The following is a 21,892-nucleotide window of genomic DNA, read 5'->3' on the forward strand; positions in this document are numbered from 1 at the left end:
AAAATTCAGAAATTTTGAACATCTTCTTTTCATGCCACCTGTGTGCAAATACCAACAGCCTAAATGATGTGGGACAGATTAGGAAGAAATAGTTAACTTCTTAAAACCAAAATCCTAGTGAGAAGTGTCTTAGGTAAGAGCCAGGGACTCAGCACTGCATGTCTTAGAGTGAGAGTGGTCTAGGGGGAAGGGGGTGAGGGCCAGCATTCAAACACTATTATTATTTGCATTTTTAAATTGCAGTTTTATTGAGATATATTCACACAACAGAAGCATGTGACAACTTGAATGAACCTTGAAGACATAATGCTGAGTGAAATAAGCCAGGCACAAAAAGAGAAATATTATATGCTACCACTAATGTGAACATTGCTGGTGGAGAGTACAGGGGTGTTGGGCTTCCCCACCTCGATAGTTGCTGATGTGCTCACAGACATTGGGGACTGGTGGTTTGATGGGCTGAGCCCTCAATCACGGGACTTGCCCTTGGGAAGACAGTTGCTGCAAAGGAGAGGCTAGGCCTGGTTACAATTGTGCCTAAGAGCCTCCTCCTGAATGCCTCTTTTTTGCTCAGATGTGGCCCTCTCTCTCTAGCTAAGCCAACTTGGCAGGTGAAAGCACTGCCCTGCACCCCTATGTGGGATCTGACACCCAGGGGTGTCTGTCTCCCTGGCAACGTGGATTATGACTCCTGGGGAGGAATCTGGACCCGGCATCGTGGGATGGAGAACATCTTGACCAAAAGGGGGTTGTGAAATGAAATGAAATAAGTTTCAGTAGCTGAGAGATTCCGAAAGAAGCTGAGAGGTCACTCTGGTGGGCACTCTTATGCACAATATAGACAACCCTTTTTAGGTTCTAATGACTTTAGCAGTAAATACCTGAAACTATCAAAATTACAGCCCAGAACTATTGAATCTTGAAGACGATTGTGATCGGGTGACAATGTGATTGGGAAAGCCATGTGGATCACACTCCCCCTTGTCCAGTGTATGGATGGATGAGTAAAAGAAAAAAAGCACCCAATGTTCTTTTTTACTTTAATTGTTCTTTTTCACTTTAATTTTTATTCTTATTACTTTTGTGTATGTGGTAATGAAAATGTTCAAAAATTAATTTTGGTGATGGATGCACAACTATATGGTGGTACTGTGAACAATTGATTGTATACTTTGTATGACTGCATGGTTTGTGAATATATCTCAAGAAAATTGAATTATTAAAATAAAATAAAAAAGAATATTCACACGACATATAGTCCTTCAAAGTGCACAATCAATTGTTCATAGTTATGCATTGATCACCACAATCAATCTCTGAACATTTTCATTACTCCAAAAAATAAAATAAAAATCAGAATAAAAAAGAACATCCAAAACATTTCATTCCCCTCCTCCTCCATTGTTCTTTTACTTTTTTTCCACACTCATTCATTGTTTTGTTTTTTTAACTTTATTAAAAAATTAAAAAAAGTTAGAAAAACAACATTTCAAACAGAACCAAAACAAAGGAATAAGAAAAAGCAAATAACCTAAAATAATACATTGCTTCCAACATGTTCCTACCCTATCCCAAGAAAATAGACGGACTATAACCCAGCAAAGGAATAAGAAAAACATATAGCCTAAAATATTAACATTTCTGCAAACTTGTTCATACCTTACCCTCCAGAAATTAACAGACCATAGTTGTTCCTGAGCACTCCCTCCATAACTTATCTGTTCTTATTAGATTATTGTTCCCCTTCATTATTTGCTATCGCTAGGTCCCTTACACTCTACAATATAAACCATTTATTTTACATTTTTCACAGTGTTCACAGTAGTAGTAACATACAATATTTCTCTTTTTGTGCCTGGCTTATTTCACTCAGCATTATGTCTTCAAGGTTCATCCATGTTGTCACATGTTTCACGATATCATTCCTTCTTAACTGCTGTGTAGTATTCCATCATGTGTATATACCACATTTTATTTATCCACTCATCTGTCGAAGGGTATTTGGGTTGTTTCCATCTCTTGGCAATTGTGGATATTGCTGCTGTGAACATTAGCGTGCAGATTATCTGTTCGTGTTACTGCTTTTAGATCTTCTGGGTATATACCGAGAAGTGCAATTGCTGGGTTGAAGGGTAACTCTATATCTAGTTTTCTAAGGAACCACCAGACTGTCTTCCAGAGTGACTGTACCATTGTTCAGTCCCACCAACAATGAATAAGAGTTCCAATTTCTCCACATCCCTTCCAGCATTTGTAGTTTCCTGTTTGTTTAATGGCAGCCACTCTAATCGGTGTTAGATGGTATCTCATTGTGATCTTAATTTGCATCTCTCTAATAGCTAGTGAAGCTGAACATTTTTTCATGTGTTTCTTGGCCATTTGTATTTCCCCTTCTGAGAACTGTCTCTATATCTTTTGCCCATTTTCTAATTGGGCTGTCTGTACTGTTGTTGAGTTGTAGGGTTTCTTTATGTATATAAGATATCAGTCTTTTGTCAGATACTTGGTTTCCGAATATTTTTTTCCCATTGAGTTGGCTGCATATTTGCATTTGATTTAGTGTTTCAGTTACACATATTCTGTATCCACCACACAGTTCCCTCCCGCCCTTCTGCCATACCCCTGGTAACCTCTCCTCTACTCTCTATCTGCAAATTTGCCATTTCCAGTCATCTTTTAAAAGTGATGTCATACAGTGTTTATCCTTACGTGTCTGGCTTATTTCACCGAGCATAATGCTTTCGCAGTTCTTCCACGTTGCGGCATGTCTCAAAATGTTACTCTTTCTTATATATATTCCACTGTCTGTATACATCACGTGTTGTTTATCTGTTCATCTGTTGATGGAGACTTGGTTTGTGCCTGCCTTTTGGCTATTGTGAATAGTGCTGCTGTGAACCTTGGTGTACAGGTATCTGTGTCACACCCTGTGTTCATTTTCATTGGTTGGACACTTAGGAGAGGACTTGCTGGGTCATATGGTAATTCTAAAATTAACCTTGTGAGGAACCTCCATATTGCTTTGCACAGCAGCTGCACTATTTTACATTCTCATCAACAATGCACTAGGATTCCAATTTCTCTGTAAATATTATTTTAAAAGCCCGACAGACAACTGTCTTTACTGATACCTGTGGATAATAATGCTGATTTCTGTAACATCTTTTGTTGCTTTATTTTTCTCTTTACATCTTCTTTTATCAGGGAGGAGTTGAATAACATGTAGGCACATGGTGGGTATGGGATTCTATATGTTACACATGACACATGTTTTGGGTCTAACACTTATTTCCTCAGCTACCTTTCTGTTTATTCATGTTGGTGAAAAAGGATACAAAAAGTGAAAATAAATACCTCTTCTGTGTTCATTGGGCATAGAGGCCAAATGTGTTAAACCAAAGAACATTTTAATTATAACCTTATTTTACTCAGTTATCTAATTTGTTGGTCATTTTCATGGTTGAATTTATGTGCTGGTAAAAATATTTTGTAGAGGCTTCATGTTTTTATTTCTTGTGGTTTTTATAGTTAGAAACTCTTGATTAATAAAATCTGTTGAAATTTTTTTAGAATTCACAATATAGAGCAACAAAGTATAAACATATCGTCTTGTATTCCCAAGTCAGTCATATCTATCACATCATCATCTTTGTAATCATCAAAAAGTGTTTGCAGCACTTGTGTATGTTATCGTGGTCTCTTAGTGTACAGAGCAAAGTAGGACTTTACAATCTGGAATAGGAAATTGACCCACACAAGTGTAAAGGCATCCAGACCTCCAGGCAGACAGAGCGGGAGCTTCATGGAGTAACAGAAAGGTAGTGTGGCTGCGTTGGGTGGCCATCCACTGGACTAAGTGAAAGACAAATCAGGATTTATGTATTTTGTGCAGTGGCAAAAAGGGGAATCGTTATTTTCTTCTTAAGAACTTTGCTACAACCAGATAAATCACTGAACAGATCTTGGCTTAGAAAGCTGAGGAGGAAGTGGCACTGACAGTGTGGTTTTAGGATGAGGGAAAGCCCTCTCTCCTTTACCAGATGGCGTCTGAGATTCCTTGTCTCAGGTCTGTTTTCTGTTTAGTGTAAGTACCTGTGGGAAAACCCCAACACTACCCCTTTCCCTCCAGATGCCCAGACCCATCAATTTTAACATTTTGCCACATTTCCTGTATTGTTCTGTCTGTCCATCTCTCCCTCTCTCCATCTCTGTTTCTCAGTCCGTTTCTGAACACTTGAGTGGAGGTTGTGTACAGCACGCTCCTTGAAATGCCGTGTGCATTTCCTAAGAACAAGGATATTCACTTATGTAACCACCTTCAGGGCAGTTACCAAGTTCAACAAATTTAACATTGATATAAAGCTTACAGTCTATATTCCGTTTTTTTTTTTTAACTGAAGAACTTTATTTATCTTGGTTTTCAAACTTTATTCCTAGGCTTTTTTCAGCTTCATTAGCTGCAAAGAATGAAACTGTATAAGCAAAAACTGAAAAGGGCTGCAGTGTCCAAGGGGCTTGAGCTTAAAAATATTAGAGATCTAGATTTTATTAGATCCATAAACAAAACAACTTTAAAAAGCAGTCATAATATAAAATAGCAGCTCCAAGTATCTTCAAGTTCTGGCTTCTTCAGAAGTTGACTCAATTCAGTTTGCCTCATTCTTGGAAGCCTCATCAAAATTCTCCACAAAATCTGGAACTTCGTCATCATCATGCTCTCCAGTAGCAAGTGGTGCTTTTCCATCGACAGATCATTTGGGCAGAGCTCCAGCCAGTCTCCTTGAACTAGTCGGACTGTCTGCGCCAAGCTGGTTTCAGGTGCTGGGTAGCATTTCTGCCAGCTGCTTGGTCTCAGCACGGCCTGTAATGGTGACAGTGTTCGCTGCCAGAGATGCCTGAACTCAGGGTTGTTAAAGTGGATCACTGCTCCTTGGTTTGTAAACACATTAACCTCTTCAATACCAGAAATATTGTTTACCCCTAATTTCTTTAAGGAGAACTGAAGTTTTTTATCATCTGCTGTAGCTGTTCTATGAACGACCTTCTTCTTTCTGCGAGCAGTGCCTTTCCCACCAGTGCACACTTGTGCCTGCAGTTTGGCGAGTTTCTCTTGGTTCATGATAGTTTCTTTCATGTTGTTGGAGCGGAAATGGGGCCGTGCGGTGGTCTAGGATTGGCGCCCAGGGGGTCTCAGGCAGACCAGCTGAGACCAGGCCTATATTCCATTTTTAACCCATATGTCCCCATCATGTCCTTTTGAGCATTCTCTCCTCCCTTGTTAGATCCTGTCCAGGGTCACGTGTTGCCTGTAATTGTCATTGTCTCTTTGGTTACTCTTTCTCTCTCTCTTCCTTTATTGTGGGAACATAGATACGACACAGACTTTCCCATCTCTACCCTTCCCAGGAATACCATTCAGCAGGATTAACCACAGTCACCATGCTGTGCTGAGGAACCCTCCACCATTTTGCATTGACTCCCCGTTTCCCTGGCAACCTGTGCTCTCCTTTCTGTTTCCAGCTTACATATCCTCTGATATTTTCTTTTTTAGGTACCATGGGACTTAACTTTAACATCATAAATCTATAACACTCTCATTTTCTTAGATACCAACCTAACTTCACTGGGATACATAAACCACGTTCCTGTACCCTCCTAACCCCCCCACCTTCCGGTAGTTCTTGTCACAAATTACATAGGTTTACACGTGATGAGTCCAGAACCACTGACATCAGTACATTTTATACATCTGCCTTTTAGATCCCATAGGAACTAAAAGTGGAGTTACAAACCAAAAAATACAATAGTACTGGCATTTATATTTACCCCCGTTGTTACCTTCACTGGAGATCTTCATTTCTTCATGCTACTTTGATCTATTGTCTAGTGTCCTTTCCTTTCAAGCTGCAGAACTCCCTTTAGCTTCTCTTGCAGGACTGGTCTAGTGGTGACAAACTCCCTCAGCTTCTGTTTATCTGTGAATGTCTTAATCTTTCCCTCATTTTTGAAAGACAGTTTGCTGGATGTAGAATTCTTGGCTGGCAAATTTTTGCTTTCAGCACTTTAAGTATATCATCCTGTGTCTTCTTACCTCCTTGGTGTCTGGTGAGAAATTGGCACTTAAGCTTCTTGAGGCTCCCTTGTATGTGACATGTTGCTTCTCTCTTGCAGCTTTCAGAACTCTCTCTTTTGTCATTTGACAGATTGATTACAGCATGGCGCAGTGTGTGTCTATTTGGGTTTATCCTGTTTGGAGTTTGTTGAGCATCTTGGATGTGTCTATTCATGTCTTTTATTAAATTTGGGATGTCGTCAACCATTATTTCTTTGAATATTCTCTCCGCCCCTTCCTCTCTTTCTTCTCCTTCTGAGACCCCCACAATGTGCATATTGGTGTGCTTCTTGGGGTCCCACAGGCTCCTCAGGTTCTGTTCATTTTTCCTCATTTTTTCTTCTTTCTGCATCTCAGACTGGATGATTTCAATTGTCTTGTCTTCCAGTAGATTCTTTCTTCTGCCAGTGCCAATCTGCTGCTGAACCCTTCTAGGGAATCTTGCATCTCTGTTACTATGGTCTTTGGCTCTGTTTGTTTCTTTTTCATAATTTCTGCCTCTCTATTGGTATTCTCTTTGTGCTCATCTGTCATTTTCCTGATTTCCTTTAGCTCTTTGAACATATTTAGGACCATTTTTATAAAGTCTTTGTCTGGAATGTCATAGGTCATGTCCTCTTCGCTGATGGTTTCTAGTGCTTTAATCTCCTTTGGGCCTTTGCTTCCAGTTTCTTTGTATGTTTTAGTCTTTTATTTTCCTTGGACATTCTGATATTTCAATGTTTTAACATTGATATCTATACTCTGAGACATCTGTTCCTTAAGCTTGTATCCAGCTAGTGTTATAACAGAGCTTTCCTTGAATGCCAGGAGCTAACACAAAAGTAGGGAAAAAGAAAAGAAAAGAAAAGAAAAGAAAAGAAAACCACTTTCCCCGTCTTTGCAGATTGGCCTGCACCTGTGCTCTCCTTCAGGGCTTATCTGTACAAAGAGTTTAGAGAACAGCTTCAGGCCAAAGCGTAGGGGCCTCCCTGGTCTTTTCTGAGCACGTCCTGTTTGGGGCATGTGCATGTGGCCCTAGGATTTCTCCCATTTGCTTGGGTCTGAATGTCCCCTCTTCCCTAGGAAACAGTTTCCTCTTGGTCTCAGGCACTGCCCTGTGTGTTCCACAGCCAGCAATCCCCTACCCCAGGAGCACGAAATGCCTACTCTCCCGCATGTTCTGTAGAGAGGTTGGTGAGCTGCCTTTGCACACAGGACAGATTCTGGGATGAGTCCGTCAGGCACCACCAGGCAGATTGGGGCAGACACACGTGCTCCAGTATGTGCACGAGGGCCCTCTGCTGCCTCCGGAACTGGGACCAGGGACCGGCACTGGGAGCTGGCGAGGGGTTGGGGAGGTCCAGACAGGACACCAGTTGGTCCTACTGCTTTTTTTTTTTTTTAATTGTGGAATATAACATGTTTACATTGTGGGAAAAGGGGACGTGACTGGTTGATGTTCTTGAAGCGGCTGTTGCCTCTGGGTTTTGGGACTTAGCTGGCCTAGGAGCTCTCTGGAGGCTTTAAGTTTCTGAAGAGTAAACTTAGTGAGTGAAACTTTTATAGAGTCTCAGATAGGGACCTGGGTACTCTTTAGGGTTTTGGGGACTACTGTTGATTTGGGCTTATCATACTGTGGCCATCTGGGATATCTAGCTGAAGCTTACATAGGAGTAACCTCCAGGGCAGCCTCTCGACTCTATTTGAATTCTCTTAGCCACTGAAACCTTATTTTGTTGCCTTTTCCCCTTTTGGTCAAAAAGACATTCTCAAACCCTCGATGCCAGGATCAGGCTCGTTTCCAGAATCTGTGTCCCACGTCGCCAGGGAGACTCACCCACCTGGGGATTCCTGTCCCATGTCAGGGGGAGGGTGATGAATTTATTTGCAGAGTTGGTCTTAGAGAGAAAAAGTCCACATTTGAGCAACAAAAGAAGTCCTCTGGAGTTGACTCTTAGGCATAATTATAGGTGGGCTTAGCCCTCCCTTTACAGCCATAAGTTTCACAAGAGCAAGCCTCAGTATCGAGGGCTTGACTTATAAAGTAGGGGGCTCCTAAGTTCACATAGCATATGTTCTGTCCACGATAATCCATCCCTATCTTACATTATCATCACTTAGTTGTACAAACCTCATCACTCTCCATTTTAAACATTTCTTATGACCCAAAGCACCCAATAGCTCTTTTCAGACCATAATTATTTGTCTCTAGTATTTGTTAGGTACTCAATTAATAAGTATTCCTATTAATTATAGTCCCTAGTATGCAACAGTTAGATTTTCCCCATATACCCCTCTGTTGTCAACTCTCTGTACTAGTGTCATACCTTAGAAGTATATCATGCAAACACCTATCCATATTTGTGGTGCTGATCTGTGGGATACATGTCTTTACACAACCCCTTTCAATCCTGTTCATCTTCAGTGAAGCTCTCAAAATCCCCATAGCAAACAACAATCACCCCATCCATTCCCATACCTTTAAATTCATCCTCATTAACATATCTGAAGATATTAGGTTATCATTTCCCCTTCATTAGCTTCTGTCTTATCTCTAGGTCCCCAATATGATACATTATAAGACATTGATTTTACATTGTTCAGGAGCTCATAGTAGTGTTAATATACAATATTGCTCCTTTTGTGTCTGACATATTTCACTCAGCATTTTATCTTGAAGGTTCATCCATGTTGCCATATGTCAGAACCTTGTTCCTTCTTACTGCTGCATAGTATTCCATCGTATGTATATACCACATTTTGTTTATCCACTCTTCTGTTAAAGGACACTTAGATTGTTTCCATCTCTTTGTAATTGTGAACAGTGCCAGTGTGCACATCAGTGTACAAATATCTGTTTGTGTCACTGCTTTCAGATCTTCTGGGTATATATCGAGAAGTGAATTGCCGGATCGTAGGATAATTCAATATCTAGTTTACTGAGAAACTGCCAAAATGTCTTCCGCAGTGGCTGTACCATTATACATTCTCACCAGCAATGAATAAGAGTTCCAGTTTCTCCACATCCTCTCCAGCATTTATTGTTTCCTGTTAGTTTAATGGCAGCCATTCTTATTGGTGTGAGATGGTATCTCATTGTGGTTTTGATTTGCATTTCTCTGATAGCTAGTGAAGATGAACATTTTTTCATGTGTTTTTTAGCCATTTGTATTTCCTCTTCAGAAAAATGCCTGTCATAAAATTGGGCTGTTTGTACTATTTTTGTTGAGTTGTAGGATTTCTTTATATGTGCAGGATATCAGGATCATCAGATATGTGGTTTCCAAATATTTTCTCCTATTGAATTGGTTGCCTTTTCACCTTTTGACAGTCTTTTGAGGCACAGAAGCTTTTGATTTTCAGGAGTTCCATTTATCTGTTTTTTCTTTTGTTGCTTGTACTTTGGGTGTAAGGTCTAAGAAGCTACTTCCTATTACTAGGTCTTGAAGATGTTTCCCTACATTATCTTCTAGGAGTTTTATGGTATTGTCTCTTATTTTGTGGTACAGAAGCTTTTGATCTTGAGGAGTTCCCATTTATCTATTTTTTTCTTTCATTGTTTATACTTTGGGGGTAAGGTCTAAGCTTGACCTCCTAATACTAGGTCTTGAAGATGTTTCCCTACATTATCTTCTCGGAGTTTTATGGTACCGTCTCTTATATTGAGGTCTTTGATCCACTCTGAGTTAATTTTTATATAGGGTGTGAGGTATGGGGTCCTCTTTCGTTCTTTTGGATATGGATATCCAGTTCTCCAAGCCCCATTTGTTGAAGACACTGTTCTGTCCTAGTTCAGTGGATTTGGGGGCCTTATCACAAATCAGCTGACCATAGATCTAGGGGTGTATTTCCGAACTCTCAGTTTAATTCCGTTGATCAATATGTCTGTCTTTGTGACAATACCATGCTGTTTTGACCACTGTGGCTTCAGAGTCTGGAAGTGTAAGTCCTCCCACTTCATTCTTTTTTAGGATGTTTTTGGCAATTTAGGACCACTTTCCCTTCCAAATAAATTTGACAACTATCTTTTCCAAGTCTGCAAAGTAGACTGTTTGAATTTTGATTGGAATTGCATTGAATCTGTAGATCGGTTTGAGTAGAATTGACATCATAGTTCTTTTATTTTATTTTTAAAATGCAATTTTATTGAGATATATTCACATATCAGATAATCTTCCAGAGTACACAGTGGTTCATAGTATCATCATATAGTTGTGCATTCATCACCACCATCAATTTCTGAACATTTTCATTACTCAAAAAAAAAAAAAAAGAAAAAGAAAAGTAAAAAAGAACACCCAAAACATCCCATATCTCTTATCCCTCGTATTATTTATTTATGTTCTGTCTTTGTTTTCTTAGTCATCTGTCTATAAACAGTATATAAAGGGAGTGTCAGTTGCAAGGTTTTCACAATTACACATTCACACCTTCAGTATATAGTTATACAGTCATCTTCAAGAATCACAGCTACTGGATTACAGTTCAACAGTTTCAGGTATTTCCTTCTAGCTTTTGCAATACAGTAAAAACTACAAGGGGATATCTCTATAATGCATAAGAACAACCCCCAGAATGACCACCCAACTCTATTTGAAATCTCTCAATCACTAAAACTCTATTTTGTTTCATTTTTCTCCCCCCTTTTGGCCCTAGAAGTCTTTCTCAGTCCCATGATGCCAGGGCCAGGCTCATCCCCAGGAGTCATGTCCCACATTGCCAGGGGGTTTACACTTCATGTCCAATGTAGTGGGGAGGGCAGTGAGTCCAGCTGCTGAGTTGACTTAGAGAGGCCACATCTGACCAACAAAAGAGGTTCTCTGGGGGTGACTCTTAGGCACAATTATAAGTAGGCTTAGCTTTTCCTTTGCAGGAATAGATTTCATAAGGGCAAGCCCTAAGATTGAGGACTTGGCCTATTAAATTGGTAGTCCCCAGTGCTCGTGATAGTATCAAGAATTCCCCAGGTGGGAATGTTTAATATTTCCACATTTCCCCCTAGTCCCTCAAGGGGGCTTTGCAAATACTTTGTTATTCCCTTCCCAAATTACTGTGGGAAGAATCTTAATATTGCACTAACCTGTACAAACCAACCAGATCTCACCCCCTATCCAAGGTTCCATGTAATTACGGTGTTTGAATAAACTGACCATACAAGTTAAATTAGTTACTGTGCTGCAGAAGATAAAAATTTTGTACCAAATAAACATCTCTCCCTTGGTCTCACGCAGAAATTGAAGTTGTAAAACACTGTCAATATTGTCCTTTACCCTTTAGTCTGATTTGCCTTAGTCCTAATCAGATCATCTTCATTCATATCTTTAATTAAAGTCTGATCTCTTTTTCAGCTTTTTAAAACAATTGCTATATGGGATAATATTGGCTTTCACAGCTGTAAAACTCTAGCTCTGAGTCTCAGGTGTCACTCAGATACCTGAAGTTCCAGGGAACTTCCAGGTGGTAAACAAAGAGCCCAGCATTTCAGAATTTAGAAATAACTTCAACAACTCAGGAATATATGTGACTGCTGTAAGAACCTACAATCTAGGAACCTTTACAATAAGCCTTCCCCTGATAACCTATGCTCTTGAATTCAATTCTCAGAGTTTGCACATTATATATAGTCCATATTAGTGAGGCGTTATAATATCAGTCTTTTTTTAGGCTTATTTTTTATTAGGCTTATTTTAGTCAACATACTGTCTTCAAGGTTTATTCTTCTAGTTGCATGCCTCTCAATTTCATTCCTTCTTGCAGCCGTTCAATATTCCATTGCATGTATATATCACAGTTCACCCTTCCTTTCATCATCTGATGTACCTTTAGGCCATCTCCATCCATTGCAAGTCATGAATACCGATGCCATAAATACCAGTGTGCAAATGTCCATTCGTGTCTCTGTTTTCAGTTCTTCCAAGTATATACCTAATAATGGGGTTGCAGGACCATATGACAACCCACACTTGGCCTTCTGTGGAACCACCACACTGCCCTCCAGATGGGCTGCACCATTCTGTTTTCCTACCAACAGTGAATAAGTACATCCCTCTCTGCACATTTTCTTCAGCACTTTTTTTTTCTGTTTATTTTTAAACTGTGCTGGTTTGAATGTATTATGTCCCTCAAAATGCCATTATCTTTGATGTAATCTTGTGTGGGCAGATTTATCAGTGTTAATTAGATTGTAATTCTTTGAGTGTTTCTGTGGAGATGCACCCCACCCAACTGTGGGTGATGACTCTGACTGGATAATTTCCATGGAGATGTTACCCTACCCATTCAGGGTAGGAGCCATATAAATGAGCTGACAAACAGAGGGAACTCAGTGCAGCTGAGAGTGACATTTTGAAGAGGAGCTACAGCCAAAAGGGGTACTTTGAAGAATGCGCTGGAACTGAGAGAGGAGCTTCAGCTTACAGAGACATTTTGGAGATGGTCTTTGAAAGCAGACTCTTGCTTCAGAGAAACTAAGAGAGGACAGACACCCCAAGAGCACATAAGAGTGACATTTTTGAGGAACTGCAGCATAGAGAGGAATGTCCTGGGAGAAAGCAATTTTGAAACCAGAACTTCGGAGCAGATGCCAGCCACATGCCTTCCCAGCTAACAGAGGTTTTCTGGACACCATTGGCCATCCTGCAGTGAAGGTACCCAATTGTTGATGTGTTACCTTGGACACTTCATGGCCTTAAGACTGTAACAGTGTAACCAAATTAACCCCCTTTTATAAAAGCCAATCCATTTCTGGTGTTTTGCATTCTGGCAGCATTAGCAAACTAGAACAAACAGTTTTATTCACACACTATACAATCCATCCTAAGTAAACAATCAGTGGTTTCTGGTATAATCACTAGTTATATATTGACCCTAACAATCTATATGAGGACATTTCCATTTCTTCACAAAGAAAAAAGAAGAGGAAAAAAATGAAGAATAAAAAATAAAATAATATAAAAAGTAGAAGCAACAACAATAACACAAGCATCCCATATCCCTCCCTTATATGTCCCTCTTACTGATGTTTAGCTTCTGTATATTGCCTTTGCTACAGTTCATGGAAGTGTATTACAATATTACTGTTAACTATAGATTCTAATTTACATTGATTGTATTTTTCCATATACCATCCCTTTTTTTTTTTCACATCTTGCAGTGTTGACATTCATTGCTCTCCCTCATGTAAAAACTTTCTTATATTTGTACATTTAATCACCATCATTGTGCACTCTAGGTTTCACTAGGTTATACATTCCCAATCTTTATCTTCCATCTTTCCTTCTGGTGTCCAACATGCCCCTAGCATTCCTCTTCCAACCCTGCTCACACTCAGCATTGTTCAGTGTATTTATCATATTGTGCTGCCCTCTACCATTTTGTCTTTTGACTTTTATATGTCCTATCTTATTTTTGTTTTTTTTCTCTCTCTTTTTACCCTTACTGATAGTCTTTATTTCTGCACTCTTCTCTGAACTTCTCTCTCCTCTCTTTTTGTATCTGCCTGTAGTGCTCCCTTTAGTATTTCTTGTAGAGCAGGTATCTTGTTCACAAACTCTCAGTGTCTGTTTGTCTGAAAATATTTTAAATGCTTCCTCATTTTTGAAGGATAGTTTTGCCAGATACAGAATTCTTGGTCGACAATTTTTCTCTTTCATTATCTTAAATATATCATAGCACTGCCTTCTCACCTCTGCTGAGAAATCCATACATTGTCTTATGGAGCTTCCCTTGTATGTGATGGATCACTTTTCTCTTACTGCTTTCAGAATTCTCTGTTTTTGACATTTGACAATGTGATTAGTAAGTGTCTTGGAGTAGGTCTACTAGGGTTTGTTCTGTTTGGAGTATGCTGCACTTCTTGGATCTGTAATTTTGTGTCTTTCATAAGAGATGGGAAGTTTTCAGTGATTATTTCCTCCATTTTCTTCCCTTTTTCCCTTCTCTTCTCCTTCTGGGACACCCATTGCATATGTTTGTGCGCTTCATGTTGTAATTCAGTTTCCTGCGACCCTGCTCATATTTTTTCTGTTATTTTCCCTGTTTCATGTGTAGGATTTCAGGTGTCCCTATCCTCTACTTCACTAATCCTTTCTTTTGCCTCTTCAAATCTGCTGTTGTGTTCTTCATCTCTTCTTTTGTGCCTTCCATTCCCATATGTTCTGCCAATTGTTTTTTCAAACTTTTGAGTTCTTCCTTATGTGTTCACCCGATGTCTTCTTTATATCCTTCATCACTTTTGTCATATCTTCCCTCAACTCACTGATTTGATTTTTGAATTGATTAGCATTTTTGTTTGAACATGTTTAATTAGTTGTCACAACTCCTGTATCTCATTTGAAGTGTTAGTTTGTTCCTTTGGCTGAGCCATATCTTTGTTTTTCCTAGTGTGACTCATAATTTTTTGCTGGTGTCTAGGCATCTGGTTTCCTTGATTAGTTTATTCTAGAGGTCATTTTCACTCTTTTACGTAGGGTTTTCTTGTTGGGCGGATTTTTCTCTATCTTTTCTTTGGCATTCAGTTCTACTTATTCTTGACATCTAGCATAGCTTTTTAACTGATCTGAATTTTTCAGCTCTTGTCTTTCTGGTTCTTGTCTGGCCTACATAGAACATTTTTGTTGTTGTTGTTGTTTTCAGGAGGGTCTACCCAGATACGATCGACCCTAGTCAGATTTTCCCAGACCAGATGGGCCCAGGTCTCAGGAGGGGGCTGTATTCAGTATCAGGTTTCTCTGAGGACGAGGTCCAGCAGGTTGTCATACTTTCCTGTGAGGCCTCTAGGCTCTTTGCTTTTCCTATTCTGCCCAGCAGGTGGTGCTTGTCAGCCTGCAGCTCTCCACCAGCATAAAGAGGCATGGTTCCTTTAATTCTCAGTAGACCCTGTCCCTGCCAGGGACCGAGGGTGAATCAGAAGCCAAACTTAACTCCTGGGGTCTGAATTTTCTGAGGGAGGCTGGCCACTTGGGCTGGTACCCACTCCCCCTTTTCTTTGGGAAGACACACCCTTTAGGGAATTATCACCTTCACTTGACTCCTTACTTTGTCTCTCAGACCTATCTTAACTCCCTCCTTGCCTTGGTCAGCGCTGACAACTGAATATGCCTGAGATTTTCTCTAATGAGCTACTTAGAATAGCTAAAAAAAAAGAGAGAAAAAAATCCCCTTTCAGAGCCAGTCTTCTGTCTTGAGTCCCCAGTTTCGCCAGTCAGGAATAGGAGTTGGTATCCGGTTCTGTATGCTCCTTTTCTTGGGGCACAGCCCTTTTCCAGTATTCTGAGCTCAGCCAACTCCCAAGGCCTCTGTTTTTATTTATTGATTGTGTTTTATTTTTTTTTTTTCTTCAGCCCCAGGGTTCCTTTCCTGCTTGCTCTGGGTTTTTCTGTGCTCATAGCTTATATTCACTATTCCAAATTCATTAATTAAAACTGTGATTGGAGCTTGCTTGAACTACTTTCCCTTTCTCCTAGTAGAGACTGCTTCTTTTTCCCACAGGAGAGTGTTCGAATTCAGCCTGCTTTGCTGGTGGAGATGGGGTGCCAGCTCCACAGTTTGGGGGGCTTTACTTAGAGTTCTTTGCTGTGGTCTCGGCTCTTTCACATATTGCAGGTTGGTGTACAGTGTGTGTCTGATCATGGATGTCTCCCAAACAATTGTTTGAGCCTATCTACTAGTTGTTCCTGGCTGTTTATTTTATGCTCCAGAGGACTAACTAAATTCCACACCTCCCTATGCTGCCATCTTGCTCCGTGTCCTCCTTTTTTATTGTTTTAAGTAAACAACCAATTGAAGAAAGTTTAGCAAATACAAAAAGTTTATGTTTACTAGCAGTAGTACCACAGACCCATTCTGAGCCGTTAGTGCATTGGCAAAACATGTGGCTTTTTTTCTTTGCATTTTTTAATAGTTATAACCACTTTCTAATTTTACTTGCTATCTAATAGTCTACGTGATGTCCCATGTTATTGCATAATAGAAGATAAGTTTTTCAAAAAATTAATTTTGAGGATTCATTTATAATTTAAAATGAGGCTAAGATATTCTTAAGCACTGAAGATAAATTTCTTGACTTGCTGCTTTCCTTTCAAACCTGTCATGAGTATTTGTACTTGTACATATCCATCTTTGATTTGATAAGTATGATACTTAATCGAACCACCAAACACTCATTTCCAGATGAGAGCTTAAAAGTGAACTCAGTGAGATTTCTCCGGTGGGAAGTAAGTTTTGTATGCATCAGCGTTTTGTAAGTTCTTTGGTTACTCCTGCTTGTTTTCAAGCACAGGATGGTATTTCTACGTGGCAGTGGGAGCCACCCTGGCATTAGACCATATGAATTCAGAGATGCCCTTTAAGAAAAAATAAAGCAAACAGCAAGTACGGAATCACTAGGCCCAATGCAAGACCTTGGAAGCTTCATTCACCTTCGCTGCCGATCTCTCTAGCGCCATCGCCAACCTTCCCCCCCCCCCGACCCACTTCTCTGCCCTCGAGGGAGCAGGAAGGTTTAGGGTGGGGAACAAGGCAGAGCAGTGGCATGTGTGCCTTATGACTCACGCCAGGTCTCTAGGGGAAGGAGGTTTTAGCACTGCCACAGTTAGTCAAGGAGAGGCTAAGATGCGCGGGGACTATAAAGATGAACCGTAGTTTGCTTGCAGGTTCTCTGCTCTTAGGAACAGTGTTTAAAAGTGGAACCACAAGTGGATGTTCTTAGATTCACGCTTGGTACAAAATGTTCAGCCCCTTCTGTGCATTCTAGGTGTGTTGCAGTATGGACCCATAAACTTGGTGTTCTAGTTTGCTAATGCTGGGATACAAAACATGAGAAATGGATTGGTTTTTATAAAGGGGGTTAATTTGGTTACAAAGTTACAGTCTTAAGGCCATAAAGTGTCCAAGGTAAGTCATCAACAATCGGGTACCTTCACTGGAGGATGGCCAATGGTGTCCAGAAAACCTCTATTAGCTGGGAAGGCATGTGGCTGGCATCTGCTCCAAAGTTCTGGTTTCAAAATGGCTTTCTCCCAAGACGTTCCTCTTTAGGCTGCAGTTCCTCAAAAATGTCACTCTCAGCTGCTCTTGGGGTGTTTGTCCTCTCTTAGCTTCTCCAAAGCAAGAGTCTGCTTTCAACGGCTGTCTTCAAACTGTGTCTCATCTGTAGCTACTCTCTCAGATTCTGTGCGTTCTTCAAAGTGTCTCTCTTGGCTGTAGCTCCTCTTCAAAATGTCACTCACAGCTGCAGTGCATTCCTTCTGTTGATCATTTATATGGCTCCAGTGATTTAATTTAGACCCACCCTGAATGGGTGGGGTAACACCTCCACGGAAATTATCCAATCACAGTCAGCACCCACAGTTGGGTGGGGCGCATCTCCACGGAAACACCCAAAGAATTACAGTCCAATCAACACTGATACATCTGCCCACACAAGATTACATCAGAGATAATGGCATTTTGGGGGACATAATACATTCAAACTGGCATACTTGGTATGACCAGTGAAAACATGTTTGACCTTACAGCACCTGTGTAATTTGGATTGGATTGAATTCTTAACCAATATGTTAACAATTAACAGAAAGCGATCTATCAGAACGATCAACAATATCACACTTTATATTTTCTTCCCGTTTCCCTGGGAGGGGCAGGTGGAGGCAGTGTGGATTGGCCCCCTGCTGTCTCGCTGACTGCAGGAGCGTCCGAGCCCGCCTCTGGGGGCCTGGTCCAGCTCTGGGTGGGTTCAGGGTGTTCAGTCCATCGCGGCTGCCATCTCCCGCTTCCTCTCTCTAACCTGTTTTCCTCTTCTCTGCCCTTGGTTCTTTTGATCGCATCTTAACTCCCCACTGTACACATACTTCACAGCAGATTTCTTACTGCAATGCGTGCTTGCCAGTCTTGCAGACGCGTCAGGCACACCAGGGGCTGGCCCGGGCGCACAGGAACGGCCTCTGATGCCCGTTTAGTGCAGAAAAGAATGATCCCTTATACGGTGCTGGCACCTCTAAGATAATTATAATAATGTAAGGGAAACAAATACAGGAAGCAATCCTGTATTTTCCAACATTTTCTTTTAGAAAATGTGATATTACCTATCTTTTGAACAATTAAATGCTTTTTTTTTTTTTTTAAATTAAAGACAGAGTGATATGCTGAATAGATGTCTTAGTCTGATTCTTAAGATATTTACCAACTGCTGAGGCACAGAACCGGGAAGGAAGAGGTGCTAGAAGCAGGTGAGTGAGCTTCCAAGAGAGAGCCCACCAGTACCGTGGCAGTGGAATCTAATTCCATTCAGAGCTTTATACTTCTCAAAAGACATTTTACATCTGTATTACTTGGGAGTGCCAGCCTGACTCTCATTCTCTGTAATTTAAAATGCTTTATTTTGTAGTTTTATTCTTGGACACACAAATAGATCTAGATGTCTATCCAAAAATGTTTACTTTTATTTCTGCCTCGTCAGGTGGTTGAGATAAATTTATACCTTGACCTAAGTATTGTCATTTATATATATTTAAGTATGTTGTTCAGTTGTCAATCTTGTTTTTGAAAGTGTTTTTAGATGTACAGTGAAAATGTACATTTATATTACATAAAAGTAAAAAGAATCTTAAAGGCACTATAAAATGAAAGGAATTGGAAAACCACATTATTGGCACGAGATTCACGTTAATGGTTACTCAGGTAAAGAGGACAGAATGCTAATGAGTGTGGTTGTTAAATTTTGGGCACTTTAATCGTCCCTGTGTTTGTAAAGCATTAATAAAACACGTGTCTGTTGAGAGGGGCAGGATTGTCAGAGCTGACACGGCCGACGTCTGCTTATTCCCATAAAAACAGGAACCAGCGCCCCGGCCTCCTCTCCGTCCTCGCGCCGCTGGAGAGGGTGGCGGCTCCTGACCGTGTCCCTCCAGCTTGGGGCTGGTCCAGGGCGTGTGAGTCGGGAGGGCTGATCGGACATGTAGGTGTCGGGACAGGGCGGCGCTCGCTCCCCTTGGTTCTCGGGGCCCGCACGGGGCCGCCGCTCACGCTCACTGAGTCGTGCTCTTGGCCCCGCAGAGCTGTCGCAGGCCGTGGTGGACGCGGGAGCCATCCCTCTCCTGGTCCTCTGCATCCAGGAGCCGGAAGTCGCCTTGAAAAGGATCGCGGCCTCGGCCCTCAGCGACATTTCCAAGCACTCTCCAGAGTTAGCCCAGACCGTGGTGGACACGGGCGCCATCGCACACTTGGCCCAGATGATCCTCAACCCCGACGCCAAGCTGAAGGTACTTGGAATACGGTCAGTGCCAAACAGACCCGGCTGCAGCTGAGCCAGGGCGGCGGGCGTGCGTGCAGGCTAATGGCACATGCTGAAAAGAATCAGTGAATTGTCGCAGAAAGCAGTTATGAATAGAGGGTGTATTTGGTTTTTTAATATGTGAAAATGATGCTGCAAGGAAAATAAGGATGGGATTGGGGAAAGTGTTGGAACTAGAAGTAGCATCCATGATTACGTCCACCATGGAAACGAGGAACCCCGCGATCAGAGAGCCTCAGGTTGGAAGGGACGGACCTAAAGGTCTCCTAGTTCCCCACGGTGATACTTAAGTTGGTGATGAAAATCATCATATTTTCATTTAGTCTGTTTTCATAGCTACAATCTGACTTTAATAGTTACCAATTATACTTTTATGTTCCAATAGTTATCTTCTATATAGTTTTAAAATTGTTAATGTAACAATGGGAAGTCCTTCGAAACGGTATTAGCATCATGCAGAAAATAAAATGTTATTCTGCTTGATCGTTGTATTATATTACTACATGCGTCATAAATGAACAATTCCAGTACTCTGGTCATCTGAAATAGAGTTTTAAATAGTCAATAGAGAGCGAAGACATAATTCTTGAAATTAGGGGAAATTTAAAAAAATTGAGTATTTAGGTATAAGATTTAGGTGTCAGACTGTCATGACTCAGAAACCGTGGGTTATGTCAGCCAGGTAATTGTTTTTTCCTTCTTATGAGGGAATTTGGACACGGACTGGCTGTGCACAGGACATCTGCGGGGGTTTCTTTGTAATGTCGTGTTTTATTTTGGCTTTTTCTTCACAGCGCCAGGTCCTCTCAGCTCTCAGTCAGATAGCAAAGCATTCTGTGGACCTGGCCGAAATGGTGGTTGAGGCAGAGATTTTTCCGGTTGTGCTCACCTGTCTGAAGGACAAAGATGAATACGTGAAGAAAAACGCTTCCACTTTAATTAGAGAGATTGCAAAACATACACCTGAGGTAAAAAAAAAAGAGAAAAGCTTCAAAGTACAATAACATGTTAATTTTAGTTGTTAAATAAAACATCCCTTTGTTTGCAGGGCCCTCGGGTTGAGCCCACACGCCCTGTTTATATCAGTTTCCCGCACTGGGCACTGTTGACACTTTGGCCTGGATCATGCTCTGGTGGAACCGTCCTGGGCGGGGTGGGATGCTTAGGGGCACGCTGGCCTCCACCACTGGGTGCCAGTAGCACCTGCTGACTCCCCGGTCAGTCATGACAATCAGATGTCTCCAAACACTGCCAGGTGCTCCCGTGAGAACCAGAGGGCTAGAGCGGTCGAGTTTGAGCCTGAAGTCTCGGTTTTCAATCATTTCCAGCTTCTCTTCTGCAGATTGCGGGGACTGCGGACTTTCTCATCCTTTTCATTTTCTGGCAGCCCCCGGCCCAGTGCAGCCCCCGGAAGCCCCTCTGCCGCGGCCGTGTCCTGCTCTGGTTCCTGGATGGGAAGCTCGTCAGGAGGCAAAGCAGGCCTGTGCTGATCTGGAGGCAGGGTCTCTCTCTGTGGATTTTTTACCTAATTGGTTTTCATTTCATTAAAGTCTTCATTCTTTATTGCACTAACATCTTTAGTTGATTGAGGTTTTTCCAGATTAAAGCGCAACCAGCTAGTCAGCATTGCTAGCAAGGGGGGGCCAATTAGGTGAGACAGCTTCACGTCCGACATTGCCTCTTGGCACTCGGCGATGAGCTAGTGATGGAGGGCTGCAGGTTCAGCTTTCAGGTGGGGACTTTCACAGCCATTCTGTCAGGTAAAGCTGGGCCTTCCATGCATGAGAAACTGAACTGCAGAGTAAAGCTTCAAATGTGTGCATTTGAAATAGCGGGATTATTCTGCCTGTATAGTCCTTTTATAAATACAGTAATTTCACTAAATGATTTTTTGAATTTTGCCAGGTGCTTTTAGGACCCAAGTCAAAGAGGCTGCAGTATTAAGCTAGTATTGAATGGCCATCTTGTGCTCTGTAGTGACGGTTGTCTGGCTGTGTCTGCGTCCTTTCTCACAGCTTTCGCAGCTGATAGTTAACGCGGGAGGAGTTGCCGCGGTGATCGACTGTCTGGGGTCCTGCAAGGGGAACACCAGGCTGCCAGGCATCATGATGCTCGGGTATGTGGCCGCCCACTCGGAGAACCTGGCAATGGCCGTGATCATTTCCAAGGTGCGTGCTTGCCTCGTTTCCTCCTCGTTGTTGCAGTGGGGTGCTACCCGCTAAGGCAGAGCCACGAACCAGGGCTCTCCCCCAGAATGCAAAGCATACCTGAACCAAGTGAAAGAACTACCTGAAACCCCCTCAGCTTTTTCTCGATGCTTATTAATAAGTTTCCTGAAGCAATGCATGAAGCAAGGTATTACGGTTTGCTAATGCTGCCAGAATGCAAAACACCAGAAATGGATTGGCTTTTATAAAAGGGGGTTTATTTGGTTACACAGTTACAGTCTTAAGACTATAAAGTGTCCAAGGTAACACATCGATAATTGGGTTCCTTCACTGGAGGAC

General features: G+C 41.5%; 1 protein-coding gene and 1 pseudogene across 1 annotated transcript in view; one reads left to right on the forward strand and one right to left on the reverse strand.

Moving 5' to 3' along the window:
- Window positions 1–21,892, forward strand: part of SPAG6 (sperm associated antigen 6) — a 78,584-nt gene that overhangs the window by 34,953 nt on the left and 21,739 nt on the right. The window contains exons 5-7 of the mRNA XM_037837835.1: window positions 19,148–19,353; window positions 20,180–20,353; window positions 21,401–21,553. Of these exons, the coding sequence (XP_037693763.1) occupies window positions 19,148–19,353; window positions 20,180–20,353; window positions 21,401–21,553 (533 nt within the window). The remainder of the gene's footprint in view (window positions 1–19,147; window positions 19,354–20,179; window positions 20,354–21,400; window positions 21,554–21,892) is intronic.
- On the reverse strand, window positions 4,647–5,134 carry LOC119535526 (annotated as a pseudogene).

Source organism: Choloepus didactylus, chromosome 5 (genome assembly GCF_015220235.1).
Source record: "Choloepus didactylus isolate mChoDid1 chromosome 5, mChoDid1.pri, whole genome shotgun sequence".
NCBI classification, from domain to species: Eukaryota; Metazoa; Chordata; class Mammalia; order Pilosa; family Megalonychidae; genus Choloepus; species Choloepus didactylus.